Source organism: Marmota marmota, unplaced genomic scaffold (assembly GCF_001458135.2).
Source record: "Marmota marmota marmota unplaced genomic scaffold, marMar, whole genome shotgun sequence".
Taxonomy (NCBI): domain Eukaryota; kingdom Metazoa; phylum Chordata; class Mammalia; order Rodentia; family Sciuridae; genus Marmota; species Marmota marmota.
The window spans coordinates 19,589,485-19,617,172 of NW_026000196.1; the positions used below are offsets into that span (position 1 = coordinate 19,589,485).

The 27,688-nt window shown below is 42.3% G+C and overlaps 1 protein-coding gene across 2 annotated transcripts in view; it reads left to right on the plus strand.

Moving 5' to 3' along the window:
• The window catches only part of Entrep2 (endosomal transmembrane epsin interactor 2), a 410,933-nt gene that overhangs the window by 376,471 nt on the left and 6,774 nt on the right, over positions 1-27,688 (plus strand). For both annotated transcript variants that reach the window (XM_048790382.1, XM_048790381.1), the window contains 4 exons: positions 4,923-5,030; positions 17,841-18,001; positions 18,558-18,693; positions 25,963-26,038. In XM_048790382.1, coding sequence (XP_048646339.1) covers positions 4,923-5,030; positions 17,841-18,001; positions 18,558-18,693; positions 25,963-26,038 — 481 coding nt within the window. The remainder of the gene's footprint in view (positions 1-4,922; positions 5,031-17,840; positions 18,002-18,557; positions 18,694-25,962; positions 26,039-27,688) is intronic.

The window sequence follows — 27,688 nt, forward strand, 5'->3', positions numbered from 1 at the left end:
TTCAGTTAAGGGAACTCTCGTCTGTATTAGAGGCTTTTTACACTAGTGTTGAAATATCAACTCCTATATTATGTCTAATGGGTGATCAGATGGTTTTTCTCTTTTAATGTGCTGAATTCCGTTATCAGTTTAGCTTATGTTAAAACATCTCTGTGCCAGGCGTGGTGGCAAATGCCTGTAATCCCAGGGGCTCGAGAGGCTGAGGCAGGAGGATCATGAGTTCAAAGTCAGCTTCAGCAACTTAGTGAGGCCCTAAGCAACTCGGCAAGACCCTGTCTGTAAGTAAAATATAAAATAGGGCTGTGGATGTGGCTCCGTGGTTAAGCACCCCTGGGTTCAATCCCTGGTACAAAAAAAAAAAAAAATCTTTGTAATACTGGAGAAAACTCAAATGGGTCACATTATATTTGTAATATGCTACTAGATTTTAGTGTGTCAGTATTTTGTTTAGGGTTTTTGCATCTACATTCACAAGGAATAATTTTCCTCTCTTGTTCTTTTCATATCTAGATATATCTTTTTTTTAAAGAGCTGATTATCTCAAAACAAGCTACATAATTTACCACTCTTATCCTGTAGTATGAGGATCTCTGTCTGAATTCTTCTGTTCCTTAATGGATGCCATATATTCTATTTTAGATTTACAGTACATTTTAATGTGTGTGAAACCTTTCTTTTCCAAAAATTTCTTAACAATGCTTGTTTATTTTTTTCTTTCACAATCTTGTAAATTTAGGGTAAAGTGAAAAATTTTTAAATTGTGTTTTAAAGCTAGAGGCGAATTAGGATCTCAATGGTTTTAGAAATTTTGAATTTATAAAGGATTTTTGTATACACTCTCTCTCTCTCTCTCACACACACACACACACACACACACACACACTTTTGGCCTGATTACCCTTCCTTGAATATCAGAAAAGGGGCAAATGGTTTTCTTCATCTTAAAGGTTGATAGAGCTATAAGGAAAATAGTCTATGAATTACAGTGATTTATACAGATTATAGTTTAGATAATTTACAGCCATCAAGTAAAGACTAAAATCTGTGGCTTCAGAGGACAAAGGACAGATTTTCAGTTAACAGATAACTGCACCACTGTGGAGAGTATGCAAGTTTCCTCATGGGTCCTGGTCAAAGTTAAAAGTGTTGTTGAACAAAGCACATATTTGGTGTGGGGAGCAGTCCTGTCCTCTTGCACTATTTCCTTTATTGATGGCACTGGACTGGTCAAATCGAGACCAAAATTCACTTACATTTTTAGGAATCTTAAACAGGTTAAGTGTTTAGCTTTCACATGGATCATTTACCTTCTTTATATAACAACCTTATTTTAGCTTTGTTTATAGGATCAGTATTTAAAACAGCCACAAAGATCTCTGTAGCCAATAACTACTTTCTATAGGAACAAATTAAATGGCTGAGGGTCTGTTGCAAGGTGTATCCCATCACTTGAGAAGTTTTATGGTAAATGAAATTCACAAGTTTTACACACACACACACACACACCTGCATGCACACACTGATCATGCTACCAAGAGGTTTTTGTTTTTATTTTATTTGTTTTTACTGAGTCTTGTTATTGTGTTAATTTATTTAAAGGTGAAGACAAATTTTTCTGAGTGTGTGGAAGTTTGTAAAGTGAGTATGTTGTTTCCTTCTAGTCCAAACTTAAAATTCAGAAGAGAATAATGAAATATTCTATAAACTTTCAAACAAATATTTAGCAATCACCTGTTTGGGATGATCTATTCTACTACACAGAAGAGTAGAAAATATGGACTCTGCTCTATTCCTACTGCAGGGTCTGAGACTTAACTTTTTTTAAGCTAACAAACTAGCCTGTTCCTTTTTACTGTTAATTCTCTGGCAGAAGACATGAGACTCCTGGTTCAGAAACAAAGGACTTCATTACTCACAGCAAAAGCAGTAACCAGAGCACTATGTTGGCTTGTGTCAGTTCCCCATGTCCCTCCTGTCTCAGGCTGGTGATATAAAGGATGCATCATGGATACCTGCCCAGTGAGTTACATTGTAGGGGAAGAACAATGAGCTTGGGGTATCTACTGCCTAAAATCTATGCTTTGCCTAGGAGAGTGGTTCCCTTCTTCCTCAAGGTTGTTTCTTGTAAACACAACCTGGGGAAACAAACTGGGTAGAGCATAGTCAAGGTTTTCCATTCTTGACAGGAACTTGAAGCCAGGCCCAGGGTAATGGTGCTGTCTAACATCACAAGGCAATAAACAAAAAATGGTGCAGGCATTAAATAGAATAATTCAGATAAACCAAACCCCCAGCCCACACAAAATTAATGTAGGGTTTTGGGTTCTCACTTCTTTTTTATGCTATAGATCCCTTCTTATGATTCTGCCTTCGATTATTGAACTCTGACTGTTAAAGGGCTTTGATGGGACCTTTTTAATTATTCAAAGAAAGAAAAAATGTAGGAAAAAGAAAGCCAGTGAATGTGATAATGGAAATGAATGTAACAGTTTGTCTTCCATATAGCAATATTTTGAGGAAACAAAAGATTCAAAGTTATGAATTTTTAATATTTTTAAATATGTAGGCATTTGTCAATTCTCATGCCTTCACCTTTCTCCGGTAATTGTGTTATTAATGTCCAGAATCTACTTGGACTGGAGAGAATTTAAAAGAAGTCATCATTTGTAGGTTTCCTTATGTATCTAAAACTTTTTTCCTCGAATTTTTGTTTTCTACATGATTTCCTTAATTATAATTAGTGTTAATAACTTCAAAAGCAAATATGCGTATGTTCAGCAGCAAAACTCAGTATCAGTGAAAGAGGAACAATATTTTCACACTTGCCATTTTGATGACTTTGCCAAAGGGTTTTATAGAACATGGATTTCGGGGCTTGTGGAGGACTCTCTGATTAAGCTGTCAAAGAGGTAGAGGCATTGTTGAAGCCAGAAAAGAATTCTAAAGAAACACGCAAACATAATTTTGATGGTATGAAGTTATTTAGAGAAGAAGAAAAGAATTTAAACATCTGGAGGAAGAGGAAAAGGCAAAAGAAGTATTTTGAAATGTATTTCAAATAAATCACTTTAAGAGACATAAAGTAGTATTTGCCTCAGGATGCATACTCACACAAAAGGTTATGATACATGTTTCTTTTTTATGAGTAGTTTTATTTGGTTGCAAATGGGAGTATATGCAAAATTAATGTTATTTTGAGAAGAGCATTCATTTCAAGACTGTGGTATGTGCGGTCAATACAGTTGAGATTTCTAGATTGAGGACAAAAATATAGGTATTGTTTATATTCTTAGCTACATTAAGTTGACAAGTGTCACTATTTTAGTCATAATTTTTAATTACTCCCTGAGAGATATAAAATACATATTTAAAAAGAGTTCTATATAATCATTCACTGTTCTCTCTGGTGTATTTTTATGGTAATAATGGTAATTTCATAGAAAAAATGCCCTCTTCTATAGGATGTTGGTAGGGGACTCAAATCCCCTGAAGTATAATGAATCTGGAGGGGTTGAATGAATAAACACAGGGGGCATCAAATGCATCAGGAACAGGTACAAGGTCAAGGTCATAGACATGACCTCTAATCCACATCTTCAGCTCTAACCACCATTGTCAACTTCTATTTACTAAGATATCTATCTGAGGGACAGGCTGCATGACAACTCAGCCTCTTCATGTCTCAAACCACATTGGTTACTCTGGTTTTAGGAATGCTTCCCATCTATGATCCCCTGGCCTAGGTGCTGGCATCTCATGTTCCCACCTACCAGAATCATCTCCTATTATCTCTTCTTCCTCATCCCAGTCCCCCTCCACCACTGCCAATGACCAATAAATGTCTATGCCCTGCTGGTTTGGACTTTCAAGTCCCTCTCAGACTATCTTCATGTTTCTTCCCTGCACCCTAGTTTGTCTCTCCAGTGGTGTCTCAATGGTCATTTCCAAGTTTTCAGGAGAGTTTCATTCAACAGATGTTAACTGAGCACTGATTATGCTCAGATTCTGTGCTAGACCCTGCAAGGATATCTTTATTATCAATCATTTGTCAAAAGAGGGTGCATCATTTCTTTCCCAACATCACACTCCATGAATTGTACCCTCCAAGATGGAGAACAGGAGGAAGATGTGTGCCCTCATCTTACTCATTCTTAATACTCAAAAGTCCTAGCTAGTGCTATAAGGCAAGAAAAAACAAATAAGAAGAAAGTATTTAATATCATTCCTAGGAAATTATGCTGAGTGAAACAAAGACAATTCCAAAAGTTTACAGCCATATGATTTCATTTATGAAAATTCTTAAAATTACAAAATTATAAAAACATAAAACAGACTAGTGGCTGACAGATGTTAGAAACAAGGGATTGAGCAGGCAGCAGGGGGAGGGGTGAGTATTTCTACTCTGACTTAATCATTGTTAGATTCCTGGCTGTGATATTGTGCTACAGTTTTCAAGGTGCTACCATAGGATACACAGGACCTCTCTGTATAGTATTTTTTACAATTGCATGTGAATCTACAATAATCTCAAGATTATTTTAAAACTTGACATTTTATTAAGCACTCATTGAAATTTGGAGTTGCATGTTGTGATTGATAAAAAAAAAAAATCACCCACTTCCTTACTTATTGACCATTCCAAGAACTTCTTAGATATTTTACGATCTAATAATTATCAAAATTGTGAAAGAAATTACTTAGTATTAAGAATAATTTGATCAGCACTGTAAAAGAATAAACAAAAGTATTATATTTAAGGCCAATTTTGACTATGAAAACACACACACACACACACACACACACACCATGAAGCAAATGGCGCTCAATTTCTACCCTTGTTCTGGACCCAGACAGAAGGGCTAAGGATTCTACTGCCTGGGTGGCCAAGATGAGTTGACCTTCTCCTGCATCTTTTTTCACAGGATCTCCTCTTCAGTGTGTGCGCCCTCAATGTCGTCTCCACCATCGTGTGTGCTTTGGCCACGGCTATGTGCTGCATGCAGATGGTCTCCTCTGACGTCCTGCAGATGGTGAGTGGCCCTCTTTCTGCCCAAACCCACCCAAAGTGGTGGGCCTGAACTCTTTTCCCCACAGCCAGTTTGAGACCAATACAGAAGCAGATGCTTCTGACTGGAAGGGGAGCCTCCTGACCCTAGGAGATTGCCTCATATGGAAGCTCCCTGGAAGACAGATCATCCCTATGTTTGGTGCCACCAATGTCTTTATTTAGATGTTGTTGGAGTTCAATATTGGTAGAGTCCTACCATTGCCCTGTCCTAGATGGCCCTTGACATGTGCTCCTGGATAATTTTAGTGAAAGCCTGGCAGCTCTAGACATCCCCAGGGTCCAAACCTCCAGAGCAAAGCACCTTCCTCACACTTCACAATTCTCTTTTTAAAAAGGAAGTTCAGAGTTGTCAAGAGATTAGTTCTCAATTGAAAAACTGCTATTCTTTGCTTTTTAAAATTGCTAATTAACCCTGAGCTCATAATCCAGTGGCAGGTCAATGGCCCATCATTTGGCACCTGGGCCAGGGTCTCATAGAAGAATAACTGCTGTTCCCAAGGAACCGATGAGGCCAGAAGCAGGGGTCATACACTTAATTAATACACATTTATAAACACATATTTCATAAATAATGAAGGTTCCTGGTTGTTTCAATGTGGATAAAACAAAGCTCATTGTCCAGTGTGTTACAACTAAATTCAGTACAAGTAAGAGAAATTGATAAGAAGACCTTTTTCTTTGATGCTAAGGGTAGGAATCCCACTGCCTATCTCACTCTTTCCCTCCTTGTCTCTTTCTCTTAGTTTATTTTCTGTTACTATAACAGAAGACCCAAGATTCTGTAACTTTTTTCCTAGTACCAAGGATTGAACTCAGGAGTACTTTACCATTGAGCTACACCTCCAGCCCTTTTTATTTATTGATTTTTATTTTTATTTTTGAGACAATGTCTCAGGAAGTTGCACAGGCTGACCTCAAGCTTGCAATATTCCTGCCTTGGCCTCCCAAGTCACTGCGATTAATGGGCATGTGCCACCACACCCAGCAAGAATGGGTAATTTATAAAGAAAAGAGGTTTCTTTAGCTTATAGTTCTGGAGACTGGAGAGCCCAAGATGGAGCAACTCTCTCTGGTTGGCTTCCCATGAGGGCTTCCAGGCAAAAGGCAGAAGGGAAGTGGGCACAGAATGAAGACAAAACACAAGAAGAAACCTTGCTTTACAGCAACCCACTCTGGTGGCATCTGATCCCATGAGAGTGAGAACTCACTCCTTCCCCCCATCCCGGTGGCATTAATTCATTAATGAGAGTTCCCCCCCACCAGGCCCCACCTCCCACCCAACATTGCCATGTTGGGAAATTCAACCTCAACTTGAATTTTGGTGGAGACCCATATTCAAGCCACAGCACCGTCTTCCTGTCCCCCAACTTGCCCCTGGAGAATAACCCTGCCTTCCAGCCAATGTTTCGTGCATCTCATCAAAGAACAGGCAAGATGTTCCTGGAGTAGGCTCATGCTGTTGTTTTGCTCATCCACCCTGGGGCATGATCAGTCAATCAAGATATTGGGCAGAGAGCATCATTTCCAAGACATTAAAAATCTGCTGGTCCTGATCATATGCCATGTGCAGCCTCCCCTCCCCGTATATATCCACACAGCTGTCACAGCAGGCTGACCTTTCGGAGAGGTTGCAGTGTTCTGAAAGGTGTCTAATTAAGCAGTTATTCAGCAGAATGAACTTTTGGCCTTGTTCATGGAGGCCTTGTGTTGGCAATTTTCTCCAGTGTGTTGTGTAAAGGAAAGGTTAAGTACCAGGGGGTGTACTCACCTCAGCAGATTTTACTATCGATCTGGAAATATCACACCAATTTGACCAAACTAAGAGAACTAAGAGCTATAAATGCTGGGAGTTTGCATTCCCCTAGTTTTAAGCAATAAAATGAAAATAATGCTTTAAATTAGTTTTAAATACACTTTAAATCAACTAAATAAAAGAGATGCATCTTCTAGCTATGAAAACATGTACGCTTATATAACAGCAATGTGCAGGGTCATTATATAGTTGCAATGTGTGGAAAAGGAGGAGGCCTTGAGTCATGAGTTTAAAGTCAGGCACATCCAGGTCCAAGCACACCTCTTCTCTGAAAAATATGACTCTGGCCATATCACTGTACTTACCTGTAACTTAGTTTTCTCACCTGTGAAATGAACCTAATGGAATACCTGGTGATCACTCAACAATTATAATCTATGCTGATTTTTTTAAGTGCTAGACCCATGGTCTCACTCTTACCAGGCAAGTGCTGTACCAATGAGCTACACTCCCAATCCTGTTGATTTTTAAACTTGGAAGGAACATTAATTTGTCATTGGGACATCACAACAATGACTGCAAATATTTGTGGATATACTTGTGGATATAAAGTATATACTTTGATATACTTTATACTTTGTTATACTTTATCAACTATAAAACACTATGTAAACAAATTATTGTAGCATGACAACTGTTTGAGTAGGTTTTTGGTTGTTATAATAAAATACCTGAGGGTGGTACTTAATAAAGAAAAGAGGTTTCTGCACCTTGCAGTTTTGGTGGCTGAAAGTCCAAACAGCATGGTGCCTGCTCTTATGAGGCTGCATTGCATCATGGCAGATGGCATCATGATGGATAGCATCATAGTGGCAGTAGCATATGGGAGAGACTGTGATCACATGATGAGACAGGAAGCCAGAGAGGGACTCAGAAACCAAGCTTGTTCTTTTATATCAACTTGCTCAAGAACTAGCTGTCTTCAAGAGACTGGCTTTAATCCCTTCCAGAGACCTTGTCCCCTGAAGCTAAGCACTTTTCCCTGGACCCCACTGCTTTAAAGGTTCCACACCACATTCCAACACTGCTACACTGAGAACCAAGTTCAAAATATGAATACTTGAAACCACTGCAAAAATGTAGCAAGCTCCCATCAGAAACTGGCTGTTTCGTCATTAATTATGCTGTGAATTAGTTTGCTTCAAACCCTGGCTTGGAAGTAGAAATAATTAAGCTTCCTACTGGTGAGGTCCTCCTCCTGTGTGACCATGTGCTGTGGGACTACTAAGGCTCTGCTCTGTCAAGACCTGGCTATGCTGCTGAGCTCCAGAGTCGCAGCAGAGGCTGAGATGTGGCGGAGCATGATGTGCACCTGTGGACCAGCACCTGTTGGTGTTTTTTTCCTTTGCTTTAAATGAGATTATTTCTGCTCTTCTGTCTTCACAGAGCCACTGAGAAGATGAGTCTGTGGGAAATGGGGGAAATTGATGCTTTTTGAAAAAGCCTGGGGGGCCTCATGGAGGTTGCTTTTGGCATGTGGGTAGGAGGCTGGACCAGGCCGACTCCCCAGTCTGAACCCTCAGAGAAGTAGGGAAGCCTGGAGGAGTCTTGTTATGCCCAGAAGGATGGAACCAGGAACTGAGTTGTGCAGGAGGATGCTTCAGAATCTTTCTTACTTAATTTCAATTGATCAGTTAGTCATTTAATTAAAAATGTAACATATGATCACTGAAACAAGTCCAATAATATAACAAAATATAAAGAAAAGTTAATAATCTCCAGCCCCGTGGAAGGAATCAATGCCAAAACTTCGCAGTGATTCCTTCTGTTTATTCCTTTATTTCTCAAGAGCTTATATAAATGAATAAAAATAATCTTATTTCTCACTTTTTGTCCCTCCCTTCCTCCTTTCTGCCCCTTCCATTGTATCGGTACATTATATTTTGTTTATCCATTCATCAGTTGGTGCTCGAGTGTTGTTTCCACTTCTTGGCTTTTATGCATAATGCTTATGAAGATCCTTGCATACACTTTTATGTGGACATAATGTTTTTTTTCCTCTCTTGGGTGTATGTCTAGGAGTAGAATTGCTAGGTCATAATGAAGACTCTGTTTTGAAGAACTACCAAGCTATTTTCTAAAACAACTGCACCATTTTCTACCTAATTGCCAATACTTACCTATCTTTTAGTTATAACCATTCTAGTAGTTGTGAAGTGGTATATCATTATGGTTTTGATTTTCATTTTTCTCAGGATCAATGATGTTGAACATATTTTCATGTGCTTAATGGCTTTTTGTATATCCTTCTTGGAGAAATATTTTTTCAGATCCTTTACCCATTTTAAAAATTGGGCCTGGTGCAGTCGTGCATGCCTGTAATCTCAGCAGCTTGGGAGGCTAAGGTAGGAGGATCACAAGTTCAAAGCCAGCCTTAGCAAAAGTGAGGTGCTAGGCAACTCAGAAAGACCCTATCTCTAAATAAAATACAAAATATGCCTAGGGTATGGCTCAGTGGCCAAGTACCCCTGAGTTCAATCCATAGTATCCCCCCACCAGAAAAAAAATGGAATTTTTGTCTTTTTTATTACTGACCTGTAAGAATTCTTTATATATTCTTAATATGAGACTCTCATCAGATACATAATTTGCAACCATTTTTCTCCTATCCTTTTGGGTTTTTGCTTGATGTTAATTTGGATAAAGTACAGTCTGCCTATTTTTTCTTTAGTTGCTTGTGCTATTGTTGTCCTATCAAAGAAACTATTGCCTAATGCAACATGGGGAGGATTTATGTCTATGTTTCCTTCTAAGAGTTGCCTAGTTTTAATTCTTACATTTAGGTCTTGAGACCATTTTGATTTGATTGTTGTATATATTGTAAGGTAGAGATCCAGCTTTGTTCTGTTTCCTGCGATGCTTGTTGAAATTACTAATGTTTCCCTATTGAATTATCTTGGTAACATTGGTGAAAATCCGTTGACCAGACCATAGAGGTATATGTTTTTACATTTGGACTCAGTTCTATTTCATTGATTAATTTGGTCGTGGTTATTGTAGAAAGTTTTCTCTTTCTTTCTTTCTTTTCTTTTCTTTTTTCCTTTTTTTAATCTTTTTCAGTATTAAGGATGGACCCCAGGGACAAGCATATGCCAGGCAAGTGCTCTACCATGGAGCTATATCTCCCACCCTTTTTATTTTATTTGGAGACATTGCCTCACTAAGTTGCTCAGGCTAGCATCAATCTTACAAGTTTCTTGAGTAACTGGAATTGCAGGTGTGTGCCACCATGCCCAGCTTATAGGAAGTTATAAAGTTGAGATGTGTGTTATCTCCTAACTTTGTTCTTATTTTTCAATATGGTTATGGAGATTCTGTGCCCTTTAGGTTTCATATGGATTTTAGGATCAGTTTGTCAATTTCTGAAAAAAAAAAAGGAAAAAATAAAAGGAAAGAAAAGAAACCCTATTTGGGACTTTGATTAATATTGTATTATATCTGTGGATCAATTTAAGCAGTATTGTCATCTGATTGATATTGTATTCTAATCAATAAACATGGGATGTAATTTCATTTATTTAAATCTTTTTTAGTTTCTTTAAGTTATATTTTGTAGTTTCCAGTGTAAAAAAATTACACTTCTTTTATTAAATTTATGTCTGAGTATCTTTATCATTTGATGCTATCATAAATGGAGTTGTTTTCTTTTTATATAACTTGTTGCTAGTGTATAGAAATTAAAATAATTCTTTCCATTTTGTCCTTAAAACCATTCTGAACTTGTTCATTACCTTTAACTTTTGGGGAGATTTTTTTTCTATATGCAAGATTATGGCATCTACAAGTAAAAGTAGATTTACTTCTTCCATTTCACTCTGAATGCCTTTTATTCAATTTTCTTGCCTAAATGTCATAGCTGGAGCCTCCTTCATTAGCTGGGGAGTGGACATCCTTGTCTATAACTATCTTAGGGGTGGGAGCTTCCAGTATTTCAGAGATGCCCTTTATCAGGAGGGTTTGGGAGGTTCTCTTCTATTCCTAATTTGTCAAATGTTATCCTTTATTATAAAAGATTTTGGATTTTGTCAAATGCTTTTCTGCATCTATTGAGATGATCACTTTTGTTTTCTCCTTTATTCTATTGATAAGGTTTATTACATAGATTGATTTTCTGATGTTAAACCTATTTTGTATTCATGAGAAAAATCCCACTTGGTCATAATATGAAATTATTTGTGTGTGTTCCTAGGCTTTGATATCAGAGTAATATTGACCTCATATAATGGGTTTGGGAGTGTCCCCTCCTCTTACATTTTTTGCATGGGTGGGGCAGGACATTTCTGAAGAAATGTTATTAATTCTTCCCCAAGTGTTTAGTAGAGTTCACCAGGGAAACCTTGTGAGTAGTTTTTATTATTATTATGAACTCAGTCTCTTTACTTGTTCACATTTTCTGCTTCTTTTTGAGGATGTTTTAGAGTTTGCATCTTTATAGAAATTTCTCCATATATGATTGGTATTATATGGACAAATAAAATTTGTGATGTTAAATATGTTAAAATAAAATTTGTACATGTGTGCATTGGCTGTAAGTTAAAATAAATTGTACTATGTTTGTAGTGTGTGTATATTGGGGGGGGGGGCTGCAATACCTTTTTTGGTAGCTATTATTCATTTACCAATGAACTATTCATACCCAAAAGGAAGGTGTTTGTTTGGCATCCTTGAGGGTTTTTTTTTTTTTTTAATGCTTTCACAAGCCTGACTTTTTTCTTACCCTTACCCTCTCCTTCCTTTGGAATGTATTCACTTCCTTCCTTTCTTACACTATGGCCAACTTCTGGGTTTTCCTGAGGTAATTGAAAATGTTTAGTTCCATTCTTCAGGCTTTCTCCCATGGTATGGCCTTTCTGTTTCAATTATCTTTAATCTTGAAATCGCAGCACCCCATCACATTTCCATTTATTTCCCCTCTTTAGCTCTATCTAGCATGCACAGCTTACCATTATTTCTGTGTTCTTTATCTTCCTCTATTTTGACACCTTCATTCTGACCCAATTTTCATTTGGGGAGCTCAGTGTAACTCTGTTTTCCTAACCCATCATTCTGATGTTGTTTTTACCTGAGACCTTCACAGTGAAAAGCACTAGTCGATGAGGCGAGCATTCTCCTCATGGGGGAGGACATTGTGAGCTGGTGTGCAGAAGGCCTCTTGCCATCCTTTCCTGATAAGCTAACGCTAATTTCTTTTCTCAGAAAGAACCTGTGGGATCCTCCTAACCCATGGCCACAGCCCCAGCTGCCCTTCTTGGTTGAACAGCGTGGGGGGCAGGCTGGGCTGAGGGAAAGAAAGCCAGTCTCCTGCTGAGCTGTGGGGCCTGCTCTGGATCTCTGGCTACCACAGAAGGAGCATTTCTTCCTGTTTGAGCCCAAGGGGCAATTATGCAGGCCTGGCATCCCTGCAACACCTGTGGCCCTGGACTCTTACTGCCACATCCCAGCCTTCTCACTGCTCCTGAATGTTGGCAGTGGAGACCCTGGATGTGAATTCTACTGTGGTCCATATGCTAATAGCATATGCAACAAAACACAATTCTAGCCTATAACAGTTTCTCAGGAGAGTCCCAGGTTTGTGTCAATGACTTGATATATTCACTCATTTTTTATTCACTTATTTGCCCTCTCATTCATTGGTTCATTCTTCCGTTTGATTAGTCAGCAGACATATCGTATTTTGCTACGAGTTTAGTGCTGTTAAGAATGTAGAACTCTGAGAAATAGTCATCCAAAGAACCCATAACTCCTTTCTTATTTGTATAGATCAGCATTTTGGGATAATTAATAGTTGTTGAAACTAACATGATAAATGTATATGTACATGAAATGTAGTGGGACATCTACTGTCAAAATTGATGAAGCTCAGGTACTGTAATGTGTGGAAGTAGTGGCAATAGATCATCTGATTATACAATTCAGTTTATTGATGCAATTTAGTAGAAAAGGCTTTTTACCTCCTAAGTGTCTATACTATCATTTCTTTAGTTTTATTTTAAAATATAATCTCATTTTTCCCATCACATTACTTTCCTCCCCACTTCCTTCATCGCCAGCCACTTTAGCCTCAGGATGATCATCCGCTATTACATGCATCTCCATCAGTCACTGGCTTGTTCACTTCATCTTCTATTATTGTTACATATTCTCTCACCTCTAAGTTTGTGCCTTATAAAGTAGAACTCCTTTAGAAACTGCACATAGGGAATGTGACTTCCACAGTTGTGGTAATGTGGTAATGTGGGCACAGAGCTGGTATGGATGCAGGCCACTTGGGGACATAACCCCACTGATACTCACCAGAATATTCTTTGTTCACCCCCTTGCAGAATGCATCTGTTTGGATCTAAAGTGGCCATCCTTTTAGCCTGGGCTCAGTAGCAGATGCTACTGTTCTGTCAGACCAGCACCAAGGGGCAGCTGATTAACCTAAGCAAATAGTTAAAGCAGACATTCAGCAAATGATGCACATGACTTACCTTGAATTTAAATATGCTTCAAGCATGTCTGCCAGTCTTGCAATTTGGAGAATTGATCTTTCCTTTGGTCTTAGGTCCATTTAGTGTGTCAAGTTATCTTTCTCGCATAAGCTTCATGAAAATTGCATAATTTGTGATTTCCAGGTTCAGTTCTTTTAAAGTGGGATAAGCCATGGGAAGCAATGTGAATGCAGAACACCCTTAGATTTTTTTGTGATTTTTATGATTCTCCTCACTCTCTTAGAACTGCCTCTCCAAGACCTAATTTGGCAGCAGTTTCTGCTTAGCTACTTTGATTTTTCAAGTCTTTCCAAAGCATTCAGGTTGGTTTTCTTAGAACAAGCAGCTCTTTCTGCCTGCATCCAAATGTCATTATGCAGTTACTGTATTATCTGAAACTGGCCTTTCCCTGTGAAGGAAAACATGTCTAGGGCCCTGACTGGCATGGAACTCACCTGGGGGATTAGGAGCCATAGGGTAAGCAGGTGCCATCCCAGAGTCTAAGCACAGAGGAAGAGCACCAGCTTATCTGGTGAGCTGATAATAAGGAATCAATTAAGAAAATTCTTACTATAGTAGTAATTCTGCTATTTCTACTAAGTCTAAGGAAGGGTAGAGGAAGAGAGCTTTACTCTTGTATCTCTTAGTCTTTCTGGAAAATCTCAAAGGTTTTATATTCCCTCCAGAGAGTGCAGTGAGAAGGCTGGGGGAGGTTGCTCTGCTTCCTGGTGAAGCAGAGAGGGTAGCTGCAGGTCAGAAGCCAGGCTAGGGAGTAAAGGCAGGTGCACAGACCTGTCCTGGGGTCTGGAGAAGAGGGTGCTCAGAATGCCAAGGTGTTCCTGGAAATCCCAGACCCATGTCTTCAGGCCCTACTGGTCTACTGTGTCTTCCATGATACCCCCATGGAAGGAGATGGAGGCATGGGGGCAGAAGAGCTAGTACTTATGATAAGAACCTTTGTTTAAGCCACATGACACTACCATATGGGTCTGTGACTGAGAAATTATGTTTCTTGGTATGGCCCTTTCAGGTCCCAGTGGGGCCAGGCCAAAAAAATTCACATGGTCAATAATATGCTGTCTGTTGTGTGGGTCCTCAGTAGACTGTCAGGATCTGAAGACCAGTCCTCTGCTATCCAGTCTTTTTGTGCTTTCCCTCAAATCCCAGCTGCTGGGCTGTGTAGATGGAATCAATTAGAGGGGCTCTGTGCTGCGGATCTTAGCAAGCTGCCCAAGCCAGGTAGCCCAGTTCTGGTCACCCCTCACTTCCAGGAGTGTCTAGAAGGACAGCTGGGATCCCTTTCCCCAGAGAAGACAGGATGACAGACTCTCAGATGCATGCTCCTTTTATGTGGGAGCTTATCAGGAGGATCTTTATGTGGGAGCTTATCAGGAGGATCTTTGTTACCACATGGGCCAGATGACCCAGGGCAAGCAGAACCGCTTGGAAGAGATGACTTGGTTCCCTTTCTGCCCACCACCTCCAGATGCAGTCATACTTTACACCTGGCAATAAAAGTACCCATGTGAGGTCTCAGAGCATAGTACACTGGAAGTTGTGGGGGATGTGGGCTGACGGATGGGCTTTCCAGGGTCACAGTCATTTCTGCCTGATCCTGAAAGATGGCAGGCAGGTTGCCAGGTGAGAGGGAGCTGGGGATCCAGGAACTGGGAACAAAATGTGTTTGGTGTTTAGGGTAGAGATGAAGCAGTTTTGTTCAGAATGAGGAGTTTTTGGCATTGGTTGGTTAGGAAGCTGGAAACTTGATGGGATTCAGTGAGCAGAGGTCTCATTCACAAAAGAGTTTTCAATGGCATTGACCTCATTGGTTTAAAAATAGCTCTGCTAGCAGGATGGAAACTGAATTCCAGAGGCAGAAAAGCAAAGCAGAGAGAGAAGTCAGCTTCTTCTGTATAGCGAGATGAGCAGGGGTTTTGCAGAGGCACCACAGTGAGGAGGTGTCTGTCTGTCCATACAGCAGATGTCCCAAGCTAAAATCCACTGGTGGATAAAACAGGAAAAGAAAATGCCCTTGGTTAATACAAGGAGCAAGTTACCTAGGAAAGCTTTCACACCCCAGAGGGAGGAGGACCGAATGGAAGGAGGGAGGGGAAGGACCACAGTGGCTTCTTTCCTGCTGCTCCCTCTTGGCTCCCTCCAGCGCCCCCTACTGGCAGAACATAATGCGGAGCCAGCTGGCAAGGGAGCCTGGGAAATGTAGTCTGGCAGCCCCGTCATCTCAAAACAGACAGAGCTGGTGACCTTGGGCAGCAAGGCATATCCTAACCTCATTAAACAGATGCTGATGCTGGGGGAGAGAGGGAAGAGGGCAAGTGTGACTTGCAGCCTTCTTGCTGGGAAGGCTGAAGAGCCAAGGTAAAAGTGTCCTTTGAAACAAGCCCAGTCTGAGCTGCTTCCATGAAGATGGGGCCAGCAGCACACCCCTTGAAAGGGGGTCTGGAGCTTGAATCTGATGCAGAGTCTGTTTTTGTTTGTTTGTTTCATTTGGTGGTACTGGGGATTGAACCCAGGCCCTGGCATATGCTAGGCAAGAGCTCTACCACTGAGCTACACCCCCAGCCCAGAGTCTGTCCTTTAATATTCATAAGGCCTCTGGTGTCTGGCAGCATCCAGTCATTTAAACTTCCTAATGGAATCGTCTGGAGCTCCCACCTTTCCTAAAAATGCTTGTTCACATGCCTGGTGGACTTATGGCTTTAATAGACAAGTGTTTGGACTTTTGCATTTCATTAGTTTTTCTTGAGTATGTTATTGATTTTCCTAATTCCTGACAGAGACTAATTCAAAGTATTTCCTTGTTAGACCTCATGGACATTTGCCCTCATCCAAGTCACTTAGCCTTTGTGCTCTAAGCATAAGGATTAACAGCTTTCCATGGCAGAGAATGACAGATGCACGTTCAGCTGCTCAGAGCTAGTGATTTACCTCTATTTCAGACAATTTAACAAACATAGCTGTGGGTCAGATCAAGCTGGAAAGGCAAGGAATGTGCTCTGTGGTTAGAAAGACCCACAGGAACCATTTTTAATCTCATGTGTTATGTGTTTTGTCATAGCCACCCATTCTTTCTCCAGCCATCTAGAGCATGCTAATTTTGCAGCATTTGACCATATTCAGGATTATGACCTTACTATACTGTGCTAAAATGTTCTAATGTCCTGACCTCTATCACCCTACCTCTGGTGTCAGAAGGCACTTCCTACCTGACAGCTTCAATCAAGCTGTTCCCCAGCTCCAACACCCTCTGGCTCCCTTGTGTTCCCAGAATTAAGAATTGACTTCTAGAGCCTTATCTACTTGTTATTCTAAAACATCCTTCACTGGCTTGTGACTGTTCTTGCTCCTGAGTATCTTCTAACCCCAACCCTTGAAATCCTACCTGTCTTTCAAGCCTATTCAGATGTCATCTCCTTCATGAACACTGTATAGATCCCAGGTTCCTAGACTGCTTGGTGACTTCATTGTTTTCTAAAGGAGTTGCTGTGCTTGACCATCTACAGGTGACTCTGGGTTCTTACCTCTACACCCTGTCCCTCCCCTTACTTTACATGCCATGCAGTGGGTCTTCCCAGAGCACAGAGTCTTGACAGGCCAGGGTCTTTCGCACCTGTACTCTCCACTGAAATCAATGGAGCAATATCTCACGCATCTCCATGCCACAGGTGGCCTCTGGTGACCTAGGGTGGAAAGAGAAGCAATTATTTGTTCTACTTCAGAAATGGAAACCAGACATGCAGCATTCATTGTGAGTTTTGCTCCATTTGTTTACGCAGCATCTCTCTGTTCAGGGTTGCCTTAACAATGTTCTGGAGCTCATAAAGGGGTCTCTTCACAGGGTATGCAGAGTCCTTGGAATTGCAAAATATAATAGATGTTCTGTGTCTAATGGGGACTGTAATGAAATATTTGAGAAATGTTGGGTTAAAGGATTAAACGGTGAAGTGAATTTTTCAACACAAGCCTGATCAGGACCTTTAACATACTGATGCATGTTGCAGGGTTCTGAGAAGAACATACGTACAGAGCTCTTTCCACATGTATTTCACTGTAGGAATTTGGTGGAGGTGCTTCTTGAGGATTTAGCATTGTCTCATGAACATGCTTTGGGAAGCACGATTACATTGTGGATAACCAGCATCTATTTCATTACAGACTATGAACAGTAAAATCTCAGAAACCAGTATTGGTGGTAAGGATGATATTAATGACTTCCCAGATGGTATTTTTTTCTCCAGAAAAAGTGTAGCGGAGCACTCCACATAACAACATGGGAAACCGGCATAATGAGGCTTCCAAGGGGAGATATGAGAGCGAAGCAATCCTTTTAAAGTGTGTGTTTAGCAGCTATGGCTTGACAAATTAAATTACAGACATTCCACACTGATCATTAAAGCTTATGTATAATTAGCTTAATTAGACACGAGCCACACAAGATGTCCCAAATAACTCTGATTCTGTTTTCCAGTTCTTTCCACAAAGGTCGCATTCTGCCAATCCTGCCTGTGTGACTCCCCATGGCACAGTTCTCCATCAGACGCTGGATTTCGATGAGTTCATCCCCCCGCTTCCACCTCCACCTTACTACCCTCCCGAGTACACCTGCACACCCTCAGTTGAGGCCCAGAGGTGGGTCTACCTGCCGATGCCCCAGATGAGTGCCAAACCACTGGGATAGGAAACCATCCTGGGGAGGAGAAAGTTGAAATGCCTGCTTGCCTTCAGGGGAGACACTGAGCAGAACAAAGGCCACGCCTTGGAAAGTGTGTTTGAAGAGAAAATAGACAGTGAAGGGGAGAAGGAGAAGTGTCTATTGGTATCTTTGCAATGTCACCAAAAAGAAAGCACAGGCAGAGAGAAGTAGCTCTATAAGGTTCTTGTGATGTGCAAAACGTTTAGTTATTCTTAGAACATATAAAATTTAATTAAAGATTTCATCAGTGGTCTGATTATTTTAATAGACAGGGCCATAGAGTTCCTTGAAAAGGTGGATGTCTTTCCAAAAGAGAAACAAAAGGTAAAATGGCCCAGTGATTCAGGCTTTTATTTTTTAAGCATGACAAGTGTTGGTTGAGGAGAAACCTTGACAATTGGTGTTCTGATTGCTTTGAGAAAATCATCCGCAGTTGGGGCTGTTTCCTTAGAGAATGACAATGTAATGTGACAGACAGTTCTGCCTTTTCAGGGGCCTCCACCTGGACTTTGCTTCCTCTCCATTCAGCACTTTGTATGATGTTGCCATCAACAGCCCTGGCATGCTGTACCCTGCTGAGCTCCCTCCGCCGTACGAGGCCGTGGTGGGCCAGACTCCTGCCAGCCAGGTGAGGCCAGCGATGCAGGTGGGGCCAGTTCCTATGGAAGTGCTCAGGGAAACCTCCTTGGCCTGTCCTCAGAAAGCACTGGGCCTGGGGCCCAGTGGGATGTGTGATTAACACCCATGACTATCCTGTCCTACTGTGTGCATCTGTATTAATTTAAGCCTTTTTTTTTTAAGCCTGAGGTCTTCTTAGCCCTGGGCTATAAATGAGGTGATAAATTCAGAGAGCAGGACCTGCCTGATGTCATCCCAAGCTCTCATCCCTGCCCTTTAGTCATCCTGAAGGTCCCCATCTACATAGTGCCAGACCTTATCTCATCCACTGACCAAGGAGGTGTCAATCCTGAGGAACCTCTGTGGGTGGGAGAGTGCCCAGTTCAGCCTCAGTCCCACAAGCCTCAAAGACCGTCACATCCATTAGAACAGGTCATCTTTGCTAGGCCAGTGGTGGTAGGACAAGAAGAGAAGACAAGATTGTGCCTACTCTGTGCCTAGTGGGAACGAGAGTGTTTTCACTCTTGGCAATTGTAGGGGGCAATATTTGCTATACAGACTCTCCTTCAGAGTGGCTTTTGACAAGCCAACTCAGCATCGGACTTGGCCTCAGGAGTCCCTGCCCACCCTGGCATAAGAGATGCTGCCTGAAATGCCCCAAACGGCTCAGCAATCTGCACACGTCACCTCTAGACTGGGCCAAGGACTTCAACCTTTTGTGTGTGCAGAGTAGAACCTACTGTGTGAGCTCTGCCTGTGGGAATGGGATTCTTTATTGAGAAGGCAAATCATGGCCTTGAAATTCCTGAATTTGCAGTTATGGAGAGATTCTCTTGACCTTTTTCCTTTAAAGCTGAATGGGTTTCTGCCTTCCTGATGTGATTCATCTTCCCACTTATGATAAAATCATAAACTCTGCCAGGTGCCATGGCACACGCCTGTAATCCCAGCAGCTCAGAAGGATAAAGCAGGGGGACCAAGTTCAAAGCCAGCCTCTGAAAAAGCGAGGCACTAAGCAATTCAGTGAGACCCTGTCTGTAAAATAAAGTGTAAAATAGGGCTGGGGATGTGGCTCAGTGGTTGAATGTCCCTGAGTTCAAACCCCCCCCCCCAAAAAAAAAAAAGTAATAGTATTAATAATAATAATAATAATAATAATTAACATCAATATCAGTGAAGACTGATGGCTGTGATAAAAGTCTTTAGCACTCAGTGCACTGCAGGACACTTATCACAGGCACCTGGCCTGTACCTGGGCGGGGTCCAGGGAGGATCTGAGAGTTCAGAACACATGGGTATGAGGCAGGGAAGGGTGGGGAGAGAGCTGGGAATGCCGCTAGGAGAGGGAACAACATTTGCAAAGACTTGGAGGAAGGAAGAGAGGGAATGATCTACCCAGGAAATAGAAAGCTACGCAGGACTAGTCTCAGATGAGTGGACATGGATGTCCAGGTGTGATTCACTGGATTTTAAGGTCATCAGAACATTTGAGTGGGTGCCCACTAGGCAGCTGGATCTGTAATTTAGAGCCTTAGAGAGAGTAGAGTTAGCCACAGAGATGGTCACTGAGGCCTGGAAATGAGGGGGATGTCCAAGGAGAGGGAATGACACCATTGCATGTTGTAGCAGAAGGGCCTCCACCCATAGGACAGGCTGCAGAACAAGCAGAGCACTGAGTGGGGATCCCACAAAGCCTGGATTTGAAGAAAACCGCAGTTCAGAAAGAAAGGGATGGGCCTGGACTGCCCAGAGGCTTTGAAATACTGAATCCTTGGATCCACCTGGCTTACCAGCAAGGGCCAGCTGGTGATCTTGGCAGGAGCAGTATTGATACGATGGTGGAGCAGGAGCCAGTTTGCAGTGGGTAGAGGAGTGGCTGGGACATGAGGAGGAGTAGGAAGCTATGGGTCTTAGTTCTTTGATTCCAGTGGGCATTCTAGTCCTCCAAGGACTTATCAATCAAATCCTGATGGCTGGGCCTGTCCCCAGGGTTTCTTTCTTTCTTTTTGGTACTGGGGATTGAACCCAGGGGCACATGACCACTGAGCCACATCCCCAGCCCTATTTTGTATTTAGAGAAGGGTCTGAGTTGCTTAGTGCCTTGAATTTGCTGAGGCTGGCTTTGAACTTGGGATCCTCTGCCACAACCTCCTTAGCCTCTGAGATTACAGGCCTGCACCACCACAAGGCTGCCCCCAAGATTTCTAAGTGACTAGCTAGTTGGAGGAGAAGGGTGTGCTAAGAATTTGCATTCCAAACAAGGTCTTAACTCCTGCAGTTGCAGGGACCCACCTGGAGAATTAGAATACATCACTATTGCAAGACATTTGCTAAAGAGAAGATGGATGGTACTTAGAGGGGAGTGTGGGTATAAGGACTTGAGGATGTCACCAAACAGATGTGAAAGGATCAGAGGAGGGGGCAGTGGGTCTAGGGCAGGTCCCTCCATGGAGGGTATTCCTCAAGAAGGCAAGAGGGGGAAGCTGATGAGGCATGCAGCAGATGGGCAGCTGTGCCTTATAACCTTCAGGGGCACCAGTCAGGGTGGCAGGCGCACCTGGAAACCCTGAAAGTGCATGGGGGTATGTGATTCTCTCCAGCTGCCTCAGAGAGGGATGGGCAACTCTGCCATCCTCTGCTCCGTACCACGAGCCTGCTTGCTACCATCACAGAATTGCAGCTCCATGTTGGGGAGTCTTGGCCGGCTTCCTCATCCTCCCTTTTGTCAGCTGTGACTCCTATTTCCAGAAGAGATGACTGGGTGGAATGATTCACAATCCCAAGTGCACTCGCTGTGGAAAGTGGCAGGACTGGGCATGCTGCTCTGCTCAGAGTCCTTTGCTTTTCAACAATAAGAACCCTGTCCAGGAGCCCCCTCCTCCAGCCCCCACCCCAGCTTTTCAAGGCCTCTGAATGCTAGAAAGAACTTTGATTTGAGTGTAACATTCTTTGACGAACAGACTATACTGGAGGATGACAATACCGGTTCTAAGACCTATATGACACCATTCTCTAAAACTAGTGGAAATGCTCTATGTTGAAATTTCTCTCATAGAACTTTGGTGAGAAGCATTTTAAGGTCAAAGCCTTGTCTCACGTCAGCTTGCGTTAGCTCAAAAAACTCTAGCTCGTAAGTGCTTACGCAAACATTATCTGCAGAAACAGCCCAGGCGAGTGTCTGTCTGTGTGGCCTCTCTCACAGCCCGCCCCATGTGGGAGCAGGACAGCATCTGGTGATCAAGGGGCCACTGCGGCCCACAGGCCAATTCCATTTGACCCCGTGCTCTAGGAGCACTTTTCAATTCCACAAACATCTCCGGGAGTCCAGAAGTCAATGAAACCCATGACCGTCCACAGAGGGATGGCGATCCCACCAGCTGCCCCCTCCCTTAGGGTGGCCGATGATTCCCCCTGATTAGACAGGGAAGAGCTGCCCCCTCCTTCACCGCACAAGCATCTCCCTGGGCAAGGAGGAGGTTAATTGTGTTAGGACAAATGGCACATAGATTGCCTATCAGGACTCGTTTGGATAAAAAGAGGAAGACAGAGTGACAGGAGAGTGAAGCAGCATCGTGTGGCTCTGTGTGGTAAGGAAGGTACTCCTGGGTTGTTTTTTTTTTCCCTTAGATGAGCTCTTTCTCTGTTGCCCAGGCTGACCTGGAACTCCCAGGCTGAAGCCATCCTCCCACCTCAGTCTCCCGCGTAGCTGGGATTGTAGACGTGCACCACCACACACGTGTGAAAAGACATTCCTAATTGAGGGAGGAAAGCCACCCTTGATGAAGGATGTTCATTTAGACCTGTTCCCCTCTGTGGATCAGTCACACGTTGCCTTTGGCTTCTTCGGTAGTGATGTCGTTCTTTTCAGTGGCTTCTGGCTGTACTCTTGAGCAAGCTCATAAGGAGTGCATTTCTTTCTACAGCAGTAAAGTTACCGAGGATTTATCGGTTTGATGTTCCTGTTTAAAAGATGATATTACGTTCCAGGGACCATTTCTATCCACGAGTACTCCATGGGATATAGAACCAGGGATTGGACAGAACCCTCTCCCTTCTGGAACTAGGAGTCTGCTGTGGTGAGGGGACAGGGACAAATCAACTTCTTTGTGTCTTCAGAGGGAGAGTTGAGCCTGGCTTCTGGGTAGGGGTGGGGTGTGGGTGTGAAGGAAGGAAAGGGCATTAAGGCAGAGGGCACAGCAAGTCAAAGGCACAGAGATGAGATGACTAGGAGCTGGTGTGGGAGCTTCAGGTACAGGAAGGAGGTCACCAAAATGGCCTGAGTTCAGGTGTTGTCACCCTGCTATCAAACTATGGAAGTGTCTCTGAAAATTGACCCAACAGTGCTTTGAGGCTATATTTGGTGGCAGCATGGTAGGCAGAAGCAAAATCTAAGCATGAGGCTACAAGACCAACAACTCCAAGCCCTGAAAGTCATTAGTTATATGTTCAAAGGAAATGACCTCTACATTTTAAAGTCAGTGTCTCCAAAGACTGCCTTGAGAATGTAATTCACATTTTCCATGATTGCTGATAATTGCCCCCAAATAACAGCTCTTCAAAATTGTGGTACTAGATAGCTGACCTCATCCAGGAGTGAGGAACTCATTACAGAAATAGGGCAGGATTTCCTTGCAGTGTTAGTCACACAGCTGTCTAATAGGAAGATGAAAGGGAACTTAACTGATTTGCCTGAATGCCAATTGATCTTTCAATTACAATGACTGGTCAAAATAACATACCTGAGATTTTCTAAGCCCAGGTTAAGTTATGCATGCCCAGGAGTGTCCCAGTTTAAGTTACATATGCAGCCTCTCTTTCATGGGCCCTCCTACTCACCTCCTTCTAGGACTTCTGTTTATGAGCCTTTATCACATACCTCAAATTTTAACTTAAGTTCCATGCCACAAATTTATTTCCTGTCCACCTTCTTCTACTTTTATAGTTCATCAACAATGCTGCGTGAAGTGAACAGCTATTTTCCCCACAGCTTCAGTGTGGCAAGGTGGTTTTTGACATCAGGGAAGACCAAATTCAAATTAAACCCTTGGCACTCTGCCTTCGAAAGGTGATAGATGTGCTCCCAGGAGCTGTCTCCTCTCAAAACTAAATTTTCTAGCTCTTGAATGCAGGGAGCCAGAGGGAAGTGAGTACTGCTTCTGCAAAATATGAAACGAATCCAATTTCCTCCTGACCTTGTCCCACTGTGTATTTTATTTCTCTTGTTTTATTTATATTTCTTTATTACCGGAAGCTCTTTTTTTTCCCCTTCCAGGCAGCAGGTTTCTAAGTTACCTTTCACCTCCACACACACACAAATCAAATAGAAGATTAGATATGGTAAGAGAGTTATGGAATGAAACAGACCTTGAGGGCATTGTTCATGTGTGTGTGTGTGTGTGTGTGTGTGTGTGAGAGAGAGAGAGAGAGAGAGAGAGAGAGAGAGAGAGAGAGAGAGAGTGTTAGTGGAAGATTCTAGCAGAGATTTCCAAAATTGGTTATTGGCACATAGCAACACAATGAAAGAAAAAGGTGGATGCGAATGGTGGTGTGAATTATTCCTCACCTGATTCCCTCCCCACAAGTAGGAGAGAGCTGAGAGGTCTCCTGTGATGGGGTCCCAGGAAGCCTGTAGGTAGCTCTCTCAGGCAGCTCTTTCTCTGGTCTTCCCTGTCTCCCCAGCCCTCCTCCCAGCCCCCACAGCAGGAAGCAGCTCACACCCTTTGTGTTGGTGTAGAGGCTGCAGCTGGAGCCACCTGCCTTAGCACTAGCCTGGTTTAAAAAGGAGAGATGAAGAATATCAGCTCTCTGATTGAAATGGCGGGGGAATGAGGGAGGCAGAAATGTAATTACCTGAGCTGGAATCGGACCAAGCCACAGGGGCCCGCCTCACCTTCCCCAGCCTCCTCCAGAGCTCATTATTTGCAAGTGTGTCCCCAAAGCAATTCTGAAATAACACAAGGAATCAGAAATTGTTTTCTGAGCTAGCATGGGGGTGCACGGAGGTGCCCGTGTGCCGTGTGAGCCGTGTTCAGCACATTGAAGCACAAGGTCAGTGAGGGGCTGGGATGTCCTGGAACAGGGATGGACAGCTGTGCCCACCCACGTGGGAACCATGCTGCACAGAGGACAGAGAGAAGACTCGAGGGGCCTGTCCTTTCCTCCTTCTATTCCCTGAGGCCTCTCTGGGTAGAAAAGGAGTCACTCCAAGAAGAAAGCTGCCAAAGCTTGGTGGCTATTGAATTTGAGTCCAGCTGCATAGATACTTGCCCCCAGGACAGGATGGCATTGAGGTGTGCCATCACTGTTGTGCTGCAGGATCCACATTCAGACTGGCACACCACCCTGTGTGGACCTGGACCCTGACCCTGGTAGGGAGGGCAGCCAAGGGTCTACCTCTCCCTCCCCTTGCAAAGGGGAGAGAGCAAAGGCCAGCTTGCTAGAGTCTGATGTGACCATTCATCTAAGGCCCAGTCTGTGCCCAAAGCATGCCAGCATGAAACATGATGAATCTGGTGACCATTTGTCCTGTGGCCTTATCCTTCCTTGAGTGGAAGCCAGGACGAGAGAAAGTGAGTGACAGAATTGCAATGGAAGCAAAGTCATGGCCTGTCCATGTCCCACAATGACTCTGAAGGATCCTGAGTATCCTTTGTTGGTCCCAAACAGTGCCCTTCAGTGGTAGGTGGGCAGGCTTAGGGTGTGCCAGGTTGCAATAAGGTGCTCTTATTACAAAAGGTCAGAGAAATGGGATTGACCTTAGCAAGGACAACTTTAACACCCCCATCTCATAAATTTAGGGGAGAATACTGGACATGTATGTACATGTCTCTTAATACTTCTAGCTAGGAGATGAGTTTTAAAGCCAATCTGTATAATCATTCCTCAGTATCCACAGGGGATTGGTTCCAGGGGATATGCCTCTCAGATACCAAAATCCACAGATGCTCCAGCAAGTCCTTTAGATAAAATGGTGTAGTAATTGCTTATAACCCATAACCACCCCCATAGTTTCAATCATCTCTATACTGCTTACGATGTCTAACACAATTCCTGCTTGTTTTACTCACATGGATCCAGCATAGTACTTGGTAGGTAGAAATTCAAGTTTTACTTGTTGGAACTTTCTGGAATCCCTCCTCCTCTATATTTTTAGTTCCTGATTGGTTGAATCCATGGAATGGGTGGATACAGAGGGTTGACTGTGTTTCTGGAGGCTTCTGTGATGTGTTCCCAAGCCCCACTGATGACCCACCTTGATGCTTTATGTTTCTTGCTGAAGGTTACAAGCATTGATCACCAGGTGGCTGAGTCTAGCTCCGGGGACCCAAACACCACTGCTGGCTTCAGCACACCAGGTAATGTTAATTCTTAGTATCTGAAGCACTGTTTCTATTTTTCAAGGATGTGTCTTTTTCTCCTGTTTTCTTCTCTCCTCTTCTTCTTACTCCTGCTCTCCATTTTTTACTCATTATAGGGGTGGAATTTGCTATATCCTTTTCCCTTAAGTACTATATAAATTCTCCACATTTTTCCTCTAACCTTTACCCAGTAAGTCAGTATTCCTGGAAGACCTCATGCTTTCTCTGGGAAGCACTCAGAAAGCACATAGGTCCAGCAGGTTTAGCTGCAGAAAAGATAATTCCCACCAGGTAATTAACTATTGCATTGGAGTGAGGTTGGGTTGCGATTCTTTTTGTGACCTGTACATATCCAGTTGCTCCAGGCCATTTCTCATTTTTGCACTTTAATGGCAACATAATTAAGTTGGACGTCATTGTGTGGGTCTGTTTCTGGGTTCTCTATCCTGTGTCTTTGATCTGTGTGTCTGCCCCTCTGCCTACACTACACTGTCTTCATGACCATAGCTCTGGAAGAGTAGTGCCCCACTTGATCCTTCAAGTCAAGATTGTTTTAGCTCTTCTAGGATCTGTACTTTCCATTTGAGATTTTAGAATCAGCTTCTCTGTATCTTCAAAAATCCTTGTTAGGATTTCAATAAGAACTGCATCAATCCTCTAGAGCCATTTGGTTAGAGCTGACATCTTTCCTACACTGAGCCTTCAAATGTACAAAGTATATCTCTAATTCTCATTTTGTAATTTTCACCATATAAATCCTATCTGTGCTTTGTTAAGTTTACAGTGGGGCATTGGTTCCAGGTCCCTTCTTGGGTACCAAAATCCAAGGATGCTCAAGTTCCTTATTTAATTGGCAAAGTATTTACACATAACATGTACATATTCTCCCATATACTTTAGATCATTTCTAGATTATTTATCCAACCCAAATAAATTCTAATAAATAGCTGTTATATTGTATTGTTTAGGAATAAGAGAAAAAAGTCTATATGTGTACAGTACAATTGAAAAAAAATTCCATCTACAGCTGGTTAAATTCATAGTTGGTAGACCTCATAGATATAGAGGGTCAACTTAATGTATAGTTAAGTATTTCATATTTTCAGAGTAACTGTAAATGGTATTGTAATTGTAAGTAGTTTTTAATATTTTTCTGCTTGTTCATTGTTCATCTGTGAGATTTTGTGATATAAATGTGATTCATTCTTGTATGATGACTTTGAATCTTGCCATCTTGCTAAACTTATTAGTTCTATTTTTTTTCATAAATTCAAAGGTTTTTTTTTCATCTATTAAAACAACAAAATAGTGATGAGGAATGGATGCTGGCAAGGCCACAGGAAGCCACTACCCATAGTCACTACCGATTGGCATCCAATACCTCGGCCACCCATTTTTAGGGCTCTTTATCTAAAATACTTTACCAAAACTGTGTTTGTTGTTAGATGTAGTGATCTCAATTCTGTAGCTGGCCGAGGGGAGTAATGCAAGCAAAGAAAAGTACAAATGAAGATGGTTGTTTACATTTTTCATAACAGTGGAAACCCTGGGGAACAATGAAGTACATTAATAAGAGTGAAAAAACCCCGTTGCATATGATAAAATGAAGTACATTAATAAGAGTGAAAAAACCCCGTTGCATATGAT